Source organism: Athene noctua, chromosome 1 (assembly GCF_965140245.1).
Source record: "Athene noctua chromosome 1, bAthNoc1.hap1.1, whole genome shotgun sequence".
In the NCBI taxonomy this organism is placed as follows: Eukaryota; Metazoa; Chordata; class Aves; order Strigiformes; family Strigidae; genus Athene; species Athene noctua.
In genome coordinates, this window is record NC_134037.1 from 8,347,692 (window position 1) to 8,364,709 (window position 17,018).

At 42.5% G+C, this 17,018-nt stretch overlaps 1 protein-coding gene across 3 annotated transcripts in view; it reads left to right on the forward strand.

Annotated features, from left to right (window-relative positions):
• Positions 1–3,886: 3,886 nt before the first annotated feature.
• The window catches only part of CD2AP (CD2 associated protein), an 88,529-nt gene continuing 75,397 nt past the window's right edge, over positions 3,887–17,018 (forward strand). The window contains exon 1 of one of the 3 annotated variants that reach the window (XM_074895533.1): positions 3,887–4,091. In XM_074895533.1, the coding sequence (XP_074751634.1) occupies positions 4,088–4,091 (4 nt within the window). In that variant the 5' untranslated portion in view covers positions 3,887–4,087. Of the gene's footprint in view, positions 4,092–4,770; positions 4,878–16,395; positions 16,641–17,018 lie in introns of those variants that run through there. The other 2 variants (XM_074895534.1, XM_074895536.1) reach the window with 2 other exon arrangements.

A 17,018-nucleotide genomic window follows, 5' to 3' on the forward strand; every position in this document is an offset into this window, starting at 1 on the left:
TTGCCTAGTAGGAACTGCTACTGCAAAGAAAATGTGAAATTTTACAGTCAAGATTGGTTAACTCCTTAGTGCTAGAGTCTGTACGTTTCCAGTCAATTTTTATGTGTATTATTGTGCAAGAAGTTGCTGTCATGAAAAAGCCAATAGAGTATTAAAAGCATGAAAAATTGACTCAGCTGGAATGTTTGGGAGCAAACTATTTGGTTAAAGGGGAATGCACAATTATTGCAGTACATATGCCTCTTAAATGTGCATGAAACCGTAACTTGGTAACAGCTGACACAGGATTTTCATTTGAAAAAAAAGTTCCTTTATTTTTTGGGGCTCTAGGGAGAAGTTCTGAAAGTTCCAGATTTAGATTTCTTTATTTGGAAGTAATACAGTAATTTTAAGATTACCACAGTGGCAAAAAAGTTCAGTTGAAATGTTCACTGTAGCACTACTAGAAAAAGGGGCTATCATTATTCCTAGTTTTTTGTGAGAGAAAAAAAAAGCACCTCCAATGGTGACAAATTATATCATTCTCATTTTATGTTATAAACCTACATACCAGGCTCTATACATTGATCTCTCTTGCAAAATGATGGCAGTTATTGACGTTAACAGTGAGTATTTTCTTGGTCTGTGAACATGTCACAACACTTCCTCTCTCAAAAGCAAGCAATAGATTCAGATATTCAACTAAGCTCAATCATAAAGTATTTCAAATGTTATTCTTTCATTTTTAAAAGTTCTGTTGAACAAACTCCACCTTGGGAGAAAACAATCACAGCTATTTTGGGGAACCTAATTGGATTTGAAAACAGTCTGAAACAAATCTGCACTTTTATAATTTCAGAGTCAGAATATCGATGTTTTATGTTCTGTTTGAACTGAAAGAAATGACTGGATAAAACCCAGGATGCAGCCTTCCCTGTATATTTTTCAGTATAACAGCAAGACTGTATTTTCAAAGGACTGCATAAATACAAATCACTGCATAATATCCAAGTGAAAAAGGCCAATTAAATGTTTTCAGCTTTTATTGAAGTGGAAAATGATGAAAGAACTCATTGTAGGTGATTTAGGGGGTAAATATTGGTAAATAAGCACGCAGCACATGACACCAGACAGAGCGTATAGAAGATAAATTTAGTAGTCACATGGCTTAACGGTTGAGCCATAATAGTTAATAGGCTAGCACAGATGTATTTTCCTTATATGTATTATAATTGACAACTCATATAAGAATGCTTAATACGGGTCCCTATGCTGCTTTGAGTTACACTTGAGCGGACTCTCGCATTTTTGCAAAACTCACTGTAGCGAAGCCTTGTCAAACTCAGTGAAGCATGACGCAGACACAACTGCTCAGCGCCACATAACTCACGGACCAAAGCCCCAAAGAAGGACCAGCTTTAGACACAGGCAAACCAGAACATTTTACGGGGCTGCAGATGATGGATTCAGCAGCATCACAGCCAGTCGTCCAGAGAGAAAAAGACTTTTGGGCTCAGCAGCCCCAGGGACTCCCTCAGGAACCATCCCATTTCTGCCTCAGCGATATCAAGAAGGAGATGGAAGCTAAAGCAGTGGACCAGCTGGATGCGAGCGCACTATCATCAGAGCAGAGGGGCTCTGAATAAAATTCAGTTTTTGTACTCAGACTGCTGAGAAGCTTTGAGCCAGCCTTGTCCAGAGTTATCAAGACATGTAAAAATAAAATAAGAGAGAATTTCAGAAAGCCATCATCTTGCTGGTCCAACAGCATAAGAACTGAGAATCAGTTCTTTACTCTCCAGCATGTTCTAGACTCAAGAGGAGGGCAGATGTAGATTTATGTCAGCATGAACAGTCATTCAGGGCTGAACCAAAGGCAGAAATGATGCTTAAATAAACTGGAATTAGCTTTTGCCCTAGTTCAGACCAGCTTCCTGAAAGGTTACAAGGAGCTTCTCCAACTCTCTGTAAAGGTGTACACCATGAATATTTTATTTCTCACCTCTCTTTCATGTGTACTTAGCCTTGTGGCAGGGTTTAAAAAGGTAAAAATTGCTACATCAGATAAAATTTGTCTCGTTCTTTATCCTTTTTTAGCATGTAGTTCTTCAGAGGAAGTGGAAAAAACGACAGACAGATGAGGATAATTCATCCTCATGGATGTTATTTTTGAATTTTTCTTGGGAGTGACTTCAAACTCTAAGGAAGATGTTTCCTTTCTGTCCCAAATCTCCTCTTGCTATTAACTATTGTAAATCTGGGAGTGTGGGAATGTTGTATTTTTATAAAAAATAGATTATTCTTTTAAAAAGGGCACCATGTGGACATTTATCGGCATTAAATGCTTCAAGGAAATTCTATCCCTTGTAGTTCTGATACTGGAAGAAATGGAAGAACAGTCTGCCTCAAAGTGCAGTGAAGGAGATAAAATATCATACTGTAACATGCTGTATGCTTGTTTACACCCTCAGACTTCACATTTTGTCTTCAGTACTCATCATCTGACTCATTTTCTGTTTATATGCCATGAGAAAGATGCTAAGCAAAAGCTGAGTCCTGGAAATACTTGACATTCTTTTTAGGCTAATTTTGTCCTGAGCTTGGCTGAAATGGCTCATTTTGAGCCACTCATAAAAGGATGTCTACAGCAGGGAAGACAGAGTATTTTCATTTCAGAGAGCCCTGCTGCGTTATATTCCCTGATTTTCATCAAAACCAGACCGTGTTTACTTGTCCTTTTGGCCTCAGGGTCACTGTTTTTTCTTTAAATCGGTTTAGTTCTAAGTAGTCATTTTCACTCATTCCTGAGTTTCCCACAAAAACCTAAACAGTAGCAGCCTGATATAGCTTTGAATACTTTCCTCCTTTCTTAAGTACATCTTAAGTTAAAAAAAAAAAATCCAAGCAAACAAAAAAATACCTCTGCCCTATAAATTCTCCAGAAGCAATGCACAAGCCCACAAACATGCACGGGAGGTTAACAGCCTCGAAGGCCGAGGGGGCTTGCCCGCTTTCCTCCCCAGCCCTCCCTGCCAGCACCCCTGCCACCTTCCTTGAGCCAGGGGGAATGGCCTGGCCCCTGGCCCCAGAACCAACCCCAAATCTCAAGATTTCTTTGCCCAAAAGGGGCTTCCTGAAACGATCAGGAAGTCTGGAGGAGGCTGAGGGGAGACCTCCTGGCCCTCTACAGCTCCCTGAAAGGAAGGCGCAGAGAGCTGGGGATGAGTCTCTTGAGCCGAGGAACAAGCAATAGGACAAGAGGGAATGGCCTCAAGTTGTGCCAGGGCAGGGTTAGACTGGATGTCAGGAAGCATTTCTTTCCAGAAGGGGCTGTTGGGCGTTGGAATGGGCTGCCCAGGGAGGTGGTGGAGTCCCCATCCCTGGGGGGGTTGAAGAGTCGGGCTGACCCAGCGCTGAGGGATCTGGTGGCGTTGGGAACGGTCAGTGTGAGGTCAGTGGTCGGACTGGAGGATCTTCAGGGTCTTTTCCAACCCAGACGATTCTGTGATCAAGGAGGGTTTTTTGGGAAAAGGCTAGAGCGGGGCAGGAGGCGGGGAAGCCCCTGGATGCACGGGGCAGCCCGAGGGCCTCAGCGGGCCGGGGGTTTGCTGAGGGGCTGCCGGGCCCGGAGGCAGCTCCGGCCCCGCGGGGGCAGGGGCGTCTCCTGAGGAGAACCGACGGCGGGCGGGCGGGGACGGGGCAGGAGAGCGAAGCGGGCGGGGGGCGCGGCGGCGGGGGGCGGTGACACTTTCCCGGGCGGGGCGGGGCGGGGCGGGGCGGGGCGGGGCAGCGGTGGTGACGTCCTCCCACCTGGCAACGGCGGCACCGCGTGGGGGCGGTGGCGCGCGGCTCTCGCGGGATTTGGCGGCGCCGCCGCGGGCGGGGCGGGGGCGGGGCCGCTGGTGCCGGAGCTCGAGCTGCAGTTCGCCTGAGGCGAGGAGCGGCGGCGGGACGCGACGGGTCTGCGGCTGCCTCTGTCCCGGGCCGCCGGCGGCTCGGCGCGGCCCCTCTCACGCCCGTCGCAGCACGGATGGAGCCGCCGTGCCCGGTTTGAGCGCGTTGGCGGGACCCGGAGCCGCTCCGCCGAGCCCGGGCGGACGGGCGCAGCATGGGTGAGCGCGGCGGGGAAGGGCTGCCGCGGCGGGAGGCGGCGGGGCTGGCCCCCTCTTCCCGCTGCCCCGGGGCCGCCTCCGCCGTCCTTTGTCTGAGGGGGAGGGCGCGGACCGGGGGTGCCGGGGAAGCGCCGCTTCAGGGCAGCTCCCGGAGCTTTGTGGGGAAGGAGCGTTGCCGGTACTCAGCGCCTTCGCGGCCGGTGGAGGGGCTGGAGGCGCTGCCGGGGGTGCCCGGGCCCGGCGGGCGGCAGCTGGCGGCGGCAGGTGCCCGCAGGTGCTTGGGTAGACGCTGCCTCCTCGGCGGGACGAGGAGCGGCGGCGGGGCTGGGAGAGGCTGGGGCCGGTCCCTCCTGCCGGCCTGTCCCGGGGGCTGCGGCGGGGGCCCGGGGCGGGTGAAGGCGGGGGGCAAGCACCGGGGCTTGGGTGGCTTTCGGCGGGGAGAGCGAGGTTTTACAGCCACAGAGCGAACGCGGATCCAGCGCTGATTGGGGTGGCTTGGTGAAAAGTTTCTCTAGTTAAATCTAGCCCTTTCGGGTTTTTTTTTACTCAACTTCAGTTTGAGTTGCGCCTTCATCCATTTCTCCACCAAGGTGTTGGCTTAGAAAAAGCAAGTGTACACCAACTCAAAGTATTCCTGTTTTCATAATGTTCCAGATCGGCTTGACCCTTGAAACAGTCAGTTGGGTCTAATTTTTAATGTAGGAGCACCTGCATCGCGAAGTCTGACTTAAACGCCACTCTTCAGAGCCCTCTTTCCTTAGAGTTCCCCTGCTGGAGTCCGGAAAGGTCCATTGCTCCTTTTGTCTGTCTCTGTTACCTCTGCTTGTATTGCATCCCTTGCTTTGCTGTCCTGTATAACCTCCGCTGCTCGATGTACTTCTGGAGAGGTGTGAGCAAGAGTGTGTGTGTGTGGCGGTGGCTTTCCCCCGTTGTGTGAAGAAGCATGTGTGTGCTTATGCTCCTACGTGCAAACGTGCTACGTTTGAGTGTGATTTAAGCTTTCTTAAGTGGAAGAGTACCTAGGTTTTAGATAACTGTGCTACTCCCCCCTCGTGCATAAAAAGAAGTGGAAAAAGGGCACGATGTGCAAATCAAACGTGCAGTTAGTGAAGCGATAAACACTCCTCCTGTGTTCCTCCTGATCATAAAGATGAGATTTCAGTGTTTTCATCTTAGTGAAAGGTGTCTTACGTGGACAAAGCACACTTTAAGTATGAAAATATGAAGTGAAATTGGTGTTTTCTGATACAAACTAGACTTTAAAGAACTCTCTTCTTGATACTTCTTGTGATTGTTCAGAATAGGTAAGAATTACTGTTTGTTTATTTGCGGCTTGCATTGTCTTATTTGCAAATGAGAATTATCTATCCAGGTCATTGTGGTGGCCTGTGATGGTAGTTCCTAAAGCATAAAGGTTTAGTGTGCTAATTAAACATTTTGAACTCGTACTGTGTAATGTTGAAACCTGCAGTACCTGAGGATCTACATATGTAAGTCTGGGTTATTAAAATTATTAGTATACAGTTAGGAATCTTGTATAAGACTGTTAAAGGACTGAGTCCAGTTTATGACTAATGATCATTAAATGACATGTGGTTTTTTTGTTTTTTTTTTTTTTCTTACCTTTCCTTTAAGTGTGGCTTCTTTCTCTGCTGCTTCTGATTACAGCAGTGAGCATGTTATTACTGCTCCCGAGGCAACTGTGGAGCGGGTGCATATGCTCTGTGCCAAGTATTGTTACTGCATGGGTGGTTATAACCAATAACAATTTGTGTGCATGTGCAGTTATAGAACTGTTTCTTCCAGAACACTGGCAAACATCTATAAATGATTGCAAAATGATCTCAGAGCCTTTTAAATGTATTTTCTATGAAGGTGGTGTCCTTTATTCAGCTTTTCAAGTGCTACTCTCTTGTGACCAAAAGCAGGGACCAATATGCAGGAAAAGGTCTCTAAAAATAAGAGTGGAAAGAGAACAAACTGTAGTTTGCACTGCACTCGCTATATTCAGTGATGGCCTCACGTTTACCTTGAGAAGTCATGTGATTATTTTATTACTGGCATCATGCTAGAGCTGGCTCTTGATAAGAAATTGTCTCTTATGTCAGCTTATGGAAGAGATTTTACACGCAAGAGGTGGCTTAGAGGGGACCGTTGAGGTATCTGTGACAAACTCGAGGGTTTCTGAGATTTATGGAGAAGTGAGAATGGTGCAGTATGACTGGAGAAACCAAAAGGAGAAGGGCAGAAATACAAAATGCCTTGTAACAGGTTCTTTTATGTTCTTGTGGTAGCTGGAAATTAATGTTGCAAGAGCACATGTCATTCAGGCACTTGAAAGATGGGGAAGAGAGTGTTACCAGAGGTGACAAACACTAGACAGTACAAAGTTACTAGTAATGTCTAGTTGCATGCTTAAAGTCCATCTTTATACTTTTTTGCCTTCTATGCTAGATTAATCATGTGGATTCAGTATATGGCTCTACAAATAGTTAGAGAAATAGATTAATTAAAAGAAAAAACTGAATTCAGATGTTCTGGGGAAAAAAAAATAATCTTTATTTCATTGAATTATCTTCTTGCTCTCTTGGGTTGATATCCATTTAGAAGGATGTAGAGTTCTATATATTGATGCATTGTAACATTTGTCTGGTTTACTTCTATGGCTCGGTAACAGATAATATTCCTAATTATTGTTGAGAAATGGTTTGACTGTACAACTTCCATGTTAATGTGCAAGGCTGAGATAAATTTGCAGTGTGCAACTAATGTTTGTATGGCTGCAGAACTAAGAATGCAATATTCCAGCAACAGTTGATAAATTGCCACAGTGGTACAGTGAAATCTACTGGACTTCTGTCAGTATCTTCTTAACTATATGTGTTTCCCTCCCCTTTTTTATTTCCACAGATTTGTGCAAGCTTTGATTTGTGGTTCCCACGAGTTAGTACATTTGAATTTGCTGCATTTTGTCTTTAGAAGATTTTGTAACTTGGGAATACTTTAAGTAGCCAGACGTGCTTCTTCATTACTAACAGAATGAGTATAAATATATGTAAATGTATTTGGTCTACAGAAACTATTTAGTAAGTTCATTGAACATTAAACGTGTGTGAAGCCTTTTGCTTTCTCCCCCTTCATGTTGGCAATGGAAAAAAAATCTAGGTTCTTGTAAGCGGACTGAATAATTTTACAATATTGCAGGGACAATGATAGTATTCACTAGTATTACAAGAACCAATTAAAATATCACTTCAGGGTTTGTTCTCAGATTTAAAAAAAACCCAACAAAACTAAACCAAACAACCCAACAGCCCCCCACCCAAATCCACTTCAAACACCCCCAGACAAATATGATAGTATAGATGAAGAGTCCTGTTAGCATTTTCACTAAGAAATATGTAAGATGTGATGTACAGTCAAATTTTATTCACAGTAAACTACTGAAGAATAAAATGACTTAATCAGAAGTACCAGTTCTTGCAACCCTTCCGTACTAGGGTACTTGACGAGCCTGATGTTGACAGAACAACTGTACTTATACTGGCAATGTTGAGCAAAGTGCTTTCTTATTGTAATTTTCTTCTAGACAAAATTATAAGGGAAGATGATGGAAAGCTGACCTCTGGAAGAGAGGTGCCTAAGCTACTGGGAAACCAGATTACAATATCTGGGAAGAGTTAATGGTTCCTGGGTTTGGGTCAAGGTAGAGGAGAAATTCCATCAAAAGGCTCTAGAGTTTGTCAGCCCAGCTCTTGTCTTTTTTCGTTCTTCCACGAATGTAAGAGCTGCTGTGTTGAGAGTTCTGTCTGTGGGGCAGGTAGGGAGGAAAAGGTTATGGAAAGCAGGTCTGCCATAGAAATTTTTTTCTTTTATAAAAACCCATGGTCTGGCAATTATTAATTTAGGGACTTGCTCAAAGGTGTTTGTAGTTTCACCAGACCTTTTATAACAGGGATGGACCATCAGGGACTTGTACAAGGTAGGACAAAGAGGAATGTGGCTCTTGCCCTTCACAACTACCTGTGGAAGTGAGAGTCCTGTTGCTGTTTAGAATGAATGGGGGTGTGGGGGGCACGTATGTCCTTTCAGCATGAACTTTTTTCCCTAAAGCTGCTGTTGGTTCTGACTCCTTGGAGAAATGGTGGATGATTGATGGGTGGTTTTAGACTGAGAAGTCCCTTTACATTTACTTTCCTCATGTGCCAGTGGCTGGTCACTTTTACTGGATGGTTATTTTAATTTTGATAGCACTTTTGTGGAAATTTGTTTAGGATAGCGTATGTGTTACTCAAGACCTAACTCCATGTTCTCTTGGCTTCTTTGGTTTTCTTAACAGAGTTTTTGTTTCAGCTAGTTAGGATCTTCCCTTTAAAGTTTCTTCACCTTCACTCTGTTGTCTGCCTGTCCCTTTTGTCCCTTAGTGGGTTTCTGTTGCATAAAGACAGGAAATGCCTGGTCGGGAACCCTGTACTGTCCGGGGTAAGCGAGGTGACTGCCCCGTCTGTCCTGCTCTGGCTGTCATCTCTGCTCTTCCCTCCATTTTGCTTCCTTGGAGATTCTGACATGTATGACTGCGGGTGCAGTATTTCCCTAACCCAGTACCATAAAAATTTGTTAGGAAAGAGCAGCAATGAAAGCGCTTGAAGTGACTTAGGTCGTCTTGACAGAAGTGGGTAAACTGATTAGGTGAAATTTGCTGCTAGTGGGTCTGGAGGGTAGCGATTTCTAGCAGCTAGTTCCACCTGTGATTACCACTTGAGGACTTAAAACATGTCTCTGGTCCACTATAGGGTTTTAGCACTTTCCTTCTATTCCTTTTAAAGTGTTTTTTTGTTGTTGTGTTTTTTTTTTTTTTTTTTTTAAACTGGCTTCTGATATTTTATAACGTAGTTAAATTATGTTTAGTTTTTTTCTTCCCTGACACTTCCTTTCTATGAATGTTGCTTTTCTCTTCTACTTTGAATTGTGAATTTGTGAATTATCTAAAATGTACCCTGCTCCCTGTGAAAGGGATGCTTGTGCCTTTGCTGTCCCTTATCTTCTTGGATGTGCAGTGATGTGGAGTAGTTTAAAGTAACTTTGTCACTGTGACAGTGCACATGTAACCCTGTTTGTGCATCGCCCTTGGCTGTCCTGTCACACTGGTGCTTAGCAGGACTGAGATAGTAAAACTGCCTGTTCAGTCGCCTCTTTTCTAGAGTGATCCCTTGTTTTGTTAAATAAAAGTGTACTAGAGATTTAATTTTGATGCTAGCCTTGCTTTGAGCAAGATGTTCGCCTAGATGGTCTCTGTTGGTTCCTCTCACCCTGAATTATTCTGTGTTTCTTAGCATAAACTTCAGTTCATTTGAATAATGTTGTGATGCCAGCACAGATATTTACTTTCTCTGACTAATGCCAACAAGTATTTTTGGGTGAGAGTATGTTTTATTGCTCTAGCCATATTCAGAGTTGCCTTTCTTTATATAAAATCAATCCAAAATGTTACTTTTTCAGAAATACTGAATGAAGAAAATGAAGCACTGCAGATATGTTTGAACAGTTAATCTGCATTTCTTGAAAAATTTAAGACTTGCCACTGCCAGAGTCCAAAATCATATTGAAGGAGAAGTCACAGTATGTGTCTGTCTGCCAAATGAGTTAAGTCTTTCCACTTTTGGGGTGATGTACATAGAGAAGCTATAATGGTCATTTAGAATATTAAGTTAACTTAAAGGAGTATATATTGCCTGTAACATGCTCAAGGTATTAGGCAGGGTTGCTTTCAGTGGAATAAATTAGAATCTAATGTTTTGAATTATTAAAAGAACTATTTTCCTTCAATTTTGGCAATTTGGACAGTGCTGACTTGTGGTTACAGGAGAGGGTTGCAGTTGGAGCTCTCCACTGAACTGAAGGAGGAAACAGGGATCTGTCTGCTTGTGTGCTTTAGTGCTGAAGAGCTTTGTGATTGTAAACTTTGAGTTTAAATTTGACATTATTGTTAAAGAAACTCAAAATTATCTTTATCACCTTTATTACTTCAACCAGATAAAGTATTATCTTAAATGGCTTAAGCTCATGCTGTTTTCTTAACAGTACTTAAATCACCATGAACGTGATACTTTTTGACAGTAGAGGAGAATGTAAATGGTTTTCAAATTAAGCAGTACTAGGTAATAATTTTTTTGGTTTTGCTTCTGCAGCAGCTTAGTCTTGGCTGCTTGAATAGATTTTTGTGCATAGGAGTTAATGATTTTTGTTTTGGTTTTAAAGACGACAGTTTTGCCTGAGTTCCTGGAAACTTGCCTGACCATTTAAAGACAACTCATGTCATCAGTTTCTACCTCTTGGCTAAAATTACTAAGTGGTCAGTCTTAGTCAAATGTTTTTGACTGTATATATAGCTTGATCTTTTAAGCTGGTGCTGAAAGTCTCACCCTTCACTTACCTCTGGCTAGTGAGCGTTGTCCTCTTCCCTTCATTGTACCAGCTGCATCTTCTGAAACTTCTCATCTTCCTGGATTAGCTTTCAGACAGACTCCCTCTCCAGAAACTGAGGCTAAGCTCATGACAACAAAAAGGCTGAATGGAAGCAGGAGGATGAGGATGCTACTTACAGCTGTGTCATCCACAGCACACTTAGAGCAGTTGTTGAAGTCGTTCCTGATAGAAATTATTGTTTTATAAGTTTTGTTCTTTAGTTCAGTTGTGGATTTATTTGAAGCATACCAGTGTACCTTAATTCTGCTTAGTGGTTTGCTTTGTTTTTTGTTTGGTTTTTTTTTTCTTCCCTGAAGCTGCATTGTTTCTTCATTTTTCAGGAAAAATACAAAAGCAGAACCATTAAGTTCTCAGAACAGTTCAAGTTGTTTCCACTCAATGCATCTCTGGGACTGGGGGAGTGAAAAGTCTCCATCTTTGCTGCCTGAAGAAAGGAAACTGTTAGTTTCATGAAGTTTTCACTCTCTAATAAAGGAGAATCACATCGTTTAACTCTGAACTTGTATCTTTAGTTATGAAAGGATTTGTTTGAACGCTGCTTTGCATGTTATCTGTCTTCTCCTGAAGTCATCCTGTGGGTACAGTTCCATGCTGTGCTTCAGCAGAGATAACTTCAGGCTGCTGCCAAAAAGGGCCAGAGCTTCGCAGTGCCTCTTTCTGGCTTGCCATGGCTCTAGTGGTTGTGAGTCTGTGATGTGAGCTGACAAGCTGGCTAGTGTGGAAAAAACTCTTGTGCCAGTTTGCCATCGTGTAAGCAAGGCCTTACTTTAACTGCACGCTTGTTAGCTCCTGTGCAAGAGTGGATGGGACTGTGTTTCAGGAACCAGGGAATAGAGCGTGTTTCTTCTTTCCCATTTGCACTAGATCCAAGCTGAAATTTCTTAAGTTTCCCCTGAGTGTCTATATTAATTGCTCTCCCAAAGTGTTCATGATTCAGTAAACTGTTTTCACAACTTTCTTATTCCAGTTCTTTAAAATGCTTTTTTAAATTCCTTGTCATCCTCCCCCATCCATTTTAAGCTAACCAAGTGCCCTTTTTAAACTGTGCCTCTAACTTGCATTTTTTATCTAAATTGGCTTTAATAATACCTTTAAGGAGAAAATGGTTCCTAAACAACTAGAACTTGTTATTGAGGTGCTTTTTGTATTTCTGTGGATTTTGGTTTTGGTTGTCCTCAGTAATGTGTATGTTTTGAGAAGAAGACCAAGCACAGTATGTAAGAATATGCCTCTGTCCTTCTGTATCCTGATTTTCCACAATTGGGCTGGACTTCAGTGTTCCCATCACTTAAATGCTTTTATAAAGTTTGGCTTAATTAGTACTGTTATAAATCAATAAATGCAAGAATAACTGGAATAAGCCTGCCTTAAGTTAAATTATATTGCTGTTCGCACTCATTTTAACATCTGAATGTTTTGGGAAGTTAATAACTACTAGAACAAATTGCCAAGGGAAGTGGTAGATCCATTGCTGCTTTGATATGGTCAATCCCCTGGCTTATGCTCATATCACTGTGTTATTTAATCTTCCCTTTTGGCAGATTTAGTGATCATGTGTCCATGGGATGATCTAGTTTAAGACACTGGCCAGAGTTGAATCCAACTGGAAGAGAACCAGCTGGCTGTTTTGGCAGCAAACTAAGCCGGCACACCCTGGAGCAGCACAACTGAGAGACCAGCATAAGGGAAGAGGCAGCAGTATGGGGATGAGTAGGGAGAGAGTGTGCAGGGTCACTCCTTCATCCTCAGATTGTTGGAAATGCTGTAAGAAACTCTATTCTCTGTAAGTTACTAAAGCAGTTCCTGAAAAGCAGAGCCCATCTGTTTGTTTTCCTAAGTGGTTAAGTGAAGAGTGTTCTTTTGTTCAGTTTTTAGTAGAAGACTTCACAAATTTAGCTGGATATGCAGTCTGCTTGGGAGTGTCTGCAGAGTTTCAGATGCTGTCTGAAGAGTGGGCCATGGGCAGTTTGTTAGAAACCTCAGTATCCCAAACAACACTTCTTTTTATGTTCATCTGAGTTAGTGATGTTCTGAAGCCAGGTAAAATGAAATGGCCTTCTGCAATCGGGACAGTGGAAGTGCTGGGGGTGGCAAGTCTTTTTTAGACAGAAGGACAAGAGCAAATATGTTAATTCTATACTATTATGGGTATGTAGATAAGGAGACAGCAGATCTTTCTGAAAAGTGCAAACAGCAGAATACAGTCCTTTTATTAAGCATAAATTGTTACCAAGTGTGCTGTTTCGCTCTTGAAAATCAAATACAGTGCTTCGTTTGCCCTAGTCAAACTATGCATGGTACTGAAAATATACATCGTCAGCACAGGGAAGGAGATTTTATTTGTGAAGTGGAAGACGATAGTTCATTACATTAACATTTTCTTCATATTATGAACATAACAGAGGAACATTAATATATATTAACATTTTCACATTATGAGAAGCTGAAGTATAATAGGATCTGATTTTACTGCATACCGGTATCTGTGTAAGGATGTGGTGCAGGGAAGCAGAGAAATTGGAAACAGTCTCAGATGAAATGCTTAGCTTCTTGAGGAGATCTTGAAGGCATTTCTTGTAGCTCTGTGTGCTATAGGGCTGTATGTCAATTAGCAGTGTAGTTGTTCTCAAGAAAAGCACAATTGAGAGTGCATTAAATTTCTTCCTCTACTTTTCATTGTGCTCATCATCTTACTAAATGCTTATTTTGTGGGAAGAGGTTTTGCTCTTTCCATCTTAATGCTGCATCCTTACTGAAAGAGAACCATAAAATGTATATATGGATTGTAATGTAAATGGCTTCTAATGTGTAGGCAGTAGAAGAAAACCTGCCCTGGTGTATAACTAGTAACAGGAAGCCTCAGGCTTGATGAATAGCAGATGAAATAAAGCTGTTTATGAAACATGAGATGTGCTGTCAGTAGAATAAGACACAGCCTGCCATCTCCATAAAGCAAGAAGCCCAGTGCTGATTTCCTATCAAGACAGAGTTGCTGGATCTTGCTGTACGCTGCTGTGTCGTGCTTTTGTAGTTATTAGCAGCGATTGAAGTGGTAAATCCTGACCTGTGTTTTTTAAAAAACTGAGGTTATATTGCTGATTTTTCTCTCCTCTTGCATTGCTCTTCTTTTTTCCTGTGTAGTTGGATTACCAGGATTGTGCCTGGTAGTTGTGAAATGTGTGGGGACAGTCAAAAGGATTTCCTTCATGTTTCTGAAATCCAATCAAGCAAATGTGTTGAGAGTAGGGGAGGTGAGGATTAGCTTTCTGTGAACTTGCATTCGGGTGCTTTGTCTTCCAACTAGAGCCACTGGTATCCCTTGCCCCAGACAGCTTTTCATAACCTCCCGTAAGGCCTTTTTTCCCTTCTCAAATTCTTCAAATACCGATCGTTCTGTGTTACTATCAATTATCTCTGCAAGACACAGCACATGCTATAGCTGCTTCCAAGCTGCATATTTGGTGATTAGCCAACCATCAGGTTAAAAGAGCAAGAGTGTTGGGACAGTCTTGAAGTCCTTTCCTTAGGGATGACTGCGATTTGGGTGTTTCAGTGCTGACTCTATGCCAGAAAATACCCCCAAAAAGTACAGCTCTTAGTTTTGAGATGGTACTCTTCTGGCATGTTTCAGCCAAATGGGTGTACAGGGTAAGAATTACTGTGAGTGAAGCAGGAGGATAGGTTGACAGGGATGCTCATACGAGCCTGGTTTCTTCAAGTGCTCAAGATGATGTTCAGGTTACCTAAAAAATTCTACAGTGAATGAGGGGGTATGGTTGATGTGCTGCAGAAGTACTGGGGGAGTGGACCAATAGGAATCTCCTGTGGTTCCAAAAAACGCAAATGCATAATCCAGCAACTAGGAAGGAACAACCTCGCTGTTTACCAGGTGGCATGAGCAGGATAGTAGCTAGGAGGTCATGGGGAGCGGTTGTTCCATACTACCTGGTACTCAAAAAGCTGTCTCTAAAATACCATGTCCAGTTTTGCTCCTCCCCTCAAATGCAAGGAGGACGTCAACAAATATGAGAGCGGAGTGTGGTTTGGAGGCTAGTCCATATAGTGTGGAAGAAGTTGGTCTAGCCTGGAGAAGAGAAAGACATGCTCTCCTTGGAGCCTCAGTGAAAAAATGTAAATCAATGGCTGCAAGTTAGGACTATGGTAATTCCTATTTAATATAATGGGGGAAAAATTGCTATGACAGTTGACTACCAGAAGCGGTGTCCAGGGTGGCTGTTACCTCCATCCTTTGAAGACTTTCAGAATTTAGCTGGACGATACCTTGAGTGACCTGATTTGACTTTGAGGTTAGCCTTTCTCTGACCACTTTGGAGTAAGAAGCAGAAGAGAAGGATGAAGGATGAAGATCTCTCTGAGTAACCCAGCATGGCTGTTGGATATGGTGCAGGAGCCCCAGAATACAGAATGTCCAATTGCAATATAATTCAGGACATGGTGCCTCAATGATACTTATGTGGCTTCTCAGTTGGTATAAAAGTCTTGGGCTGAATGGATTGTGGATTTGTCCTGGGAGATTTGAAATTATTTAAAATTTAAAAAAGTAAAAGAGAAATGACTGAGGGTACTGGGGTTGTTTAGTCTAGAGAGGAGGAGTCTGAGGGGAGACCTTATGGCCCTCTACAGCTCCCTGAATGGAGGTTACAGAGAGCTGGGGATGAGCCTCTTTAACCAAGTAACTAACGATAGGACAAGAGGGAATGGCCTCAAGCTGCACCAGGGTGGGGTTAGACTGGATGTTAGGAAGCATTTCTTTCCAGAAGGGGTTGTTGGGCGTTGGAATGGGCTGCCCAGGGAGGTGGTGGAGTCCCCATCCCTGGAGGGGTTGAAGAGTCGGGCTGACCCAGCGCTGAGGGATCTGGTGGCGTTGGGAACTGTCAGTGTGAGGTCAATGGTTGGACTGGAGGATCTTCAAGGTCTTTTCCAACCCAGATGATTCTGTGATAAATGACCTGCAGAGGTCCTTTCAAACCTTGTTCTTCTGTGATTGGAAATGTTGCAAGCCATGCAGGTTTAAATTGCGGTCTTAATGTGCTTAAATTCTCCTAAATTCAGGTTACAAATGGATGTTTAAAGGACTCAGTCTCCTAACTTTTAGAACATAATTGAGCTAATGAAGCAATTTTATCTCCTTTAAAACTATCTGATCGAGATTGTAGGGTGCCCTTGAGCATTTGCTGTTTTGGCTGGCTTTTGTAAAAATCCATTGCGAACGGATTTCTCTCTGTGCTTTTCAATCAACAGTTCAGTTTTTTGTATTGACTAAAATGTCCACGCTAAAAAGTAAATTAACTTTATTAATGCCATAATTACTATGGACTCTCCTGACAGCATGAATTCAGATAGGAACACTTGTCCCATTTGCTAAGCATATTTTGTGGTTTTTGCAAGATCCCAATCTGGGACCATTCAGACTATTGCATCATGTCTGTTTTTAAAGATGAAGGGAACACTTTGTGCATACTCCGAATGATGCTTTTAAGTTTCCATAAATTTATTTCAAAGCCAGATTCTTGCCATGTTTGCAGAAATACTAATTGTCATTCTGAATTTGATACATGCCAAATTGTAGGCCATCTATCAAAGCATTTTTGCATTTCTTTAGAGCGTGAAAGGAGTTTTCTTCTAGTTTAAACCCAGAAGGCTTTCAGAGACTTTCTTGTTTTTATAACTCACGAATTCATAACCTGCAGCTATGATTATGCTGTCCTTTTTGGCTAGAAGAGTCCTGAAAAAAATCTGCAGGAGGAGCTGAAGCTTTTGTACTGACATGGGGTCCTGATATTGAAGGAAGGAAATTTATAAAATGCAAATACAGATTTTTTTTTTTTTTTGTTCTTTTTTAAACTTTTTGGGGAAGTGGGGGAGGGGGATGACTTTGTAAAAAGAATTCTAAGATAAGCAACAGTCTTCAGCTTCAAATGTATTTTTGTGAACTGGTTATCTAGTGGAATTTTTAAGGGAAAAACCTATAAATACGGTGTTGACCCTGTGGTACTTTTACTGCGTATTTGGTGCTTTGGATTTGAACTAAATCTAAATAAGGTATGATCTTTTTGTTCTTCAGAGCTTTTTGGCATGGCTTTGGTTTAGCAGCTTTTGTAATTTGCTGTTTTGTGACTCACCTTGAATGTTTTGCCAAATAGATGTTAATAACTTCAGGGAAGGAACAGAGGAAGAGGTGTAAATCTATATATGGAACAGTGTCTTGAGTATTACTTAGGAAAACGTGATGTGCTTTTTTTTAAAGTATGTTTCCCTGTGCCCTCTAAGATCCCTGGTTTTCTCTGCATATTAAATAGCAGTTTCTCATCTTTGCTTGTGAAGACACTTTCTACCTTTCCTTCTGGTGTGACTTCTCATTTCTAGTCTGGTTTCTTGCAGTGAGCTCTACTTGTAGTGAAAGAAATAGCAAGTAGCACA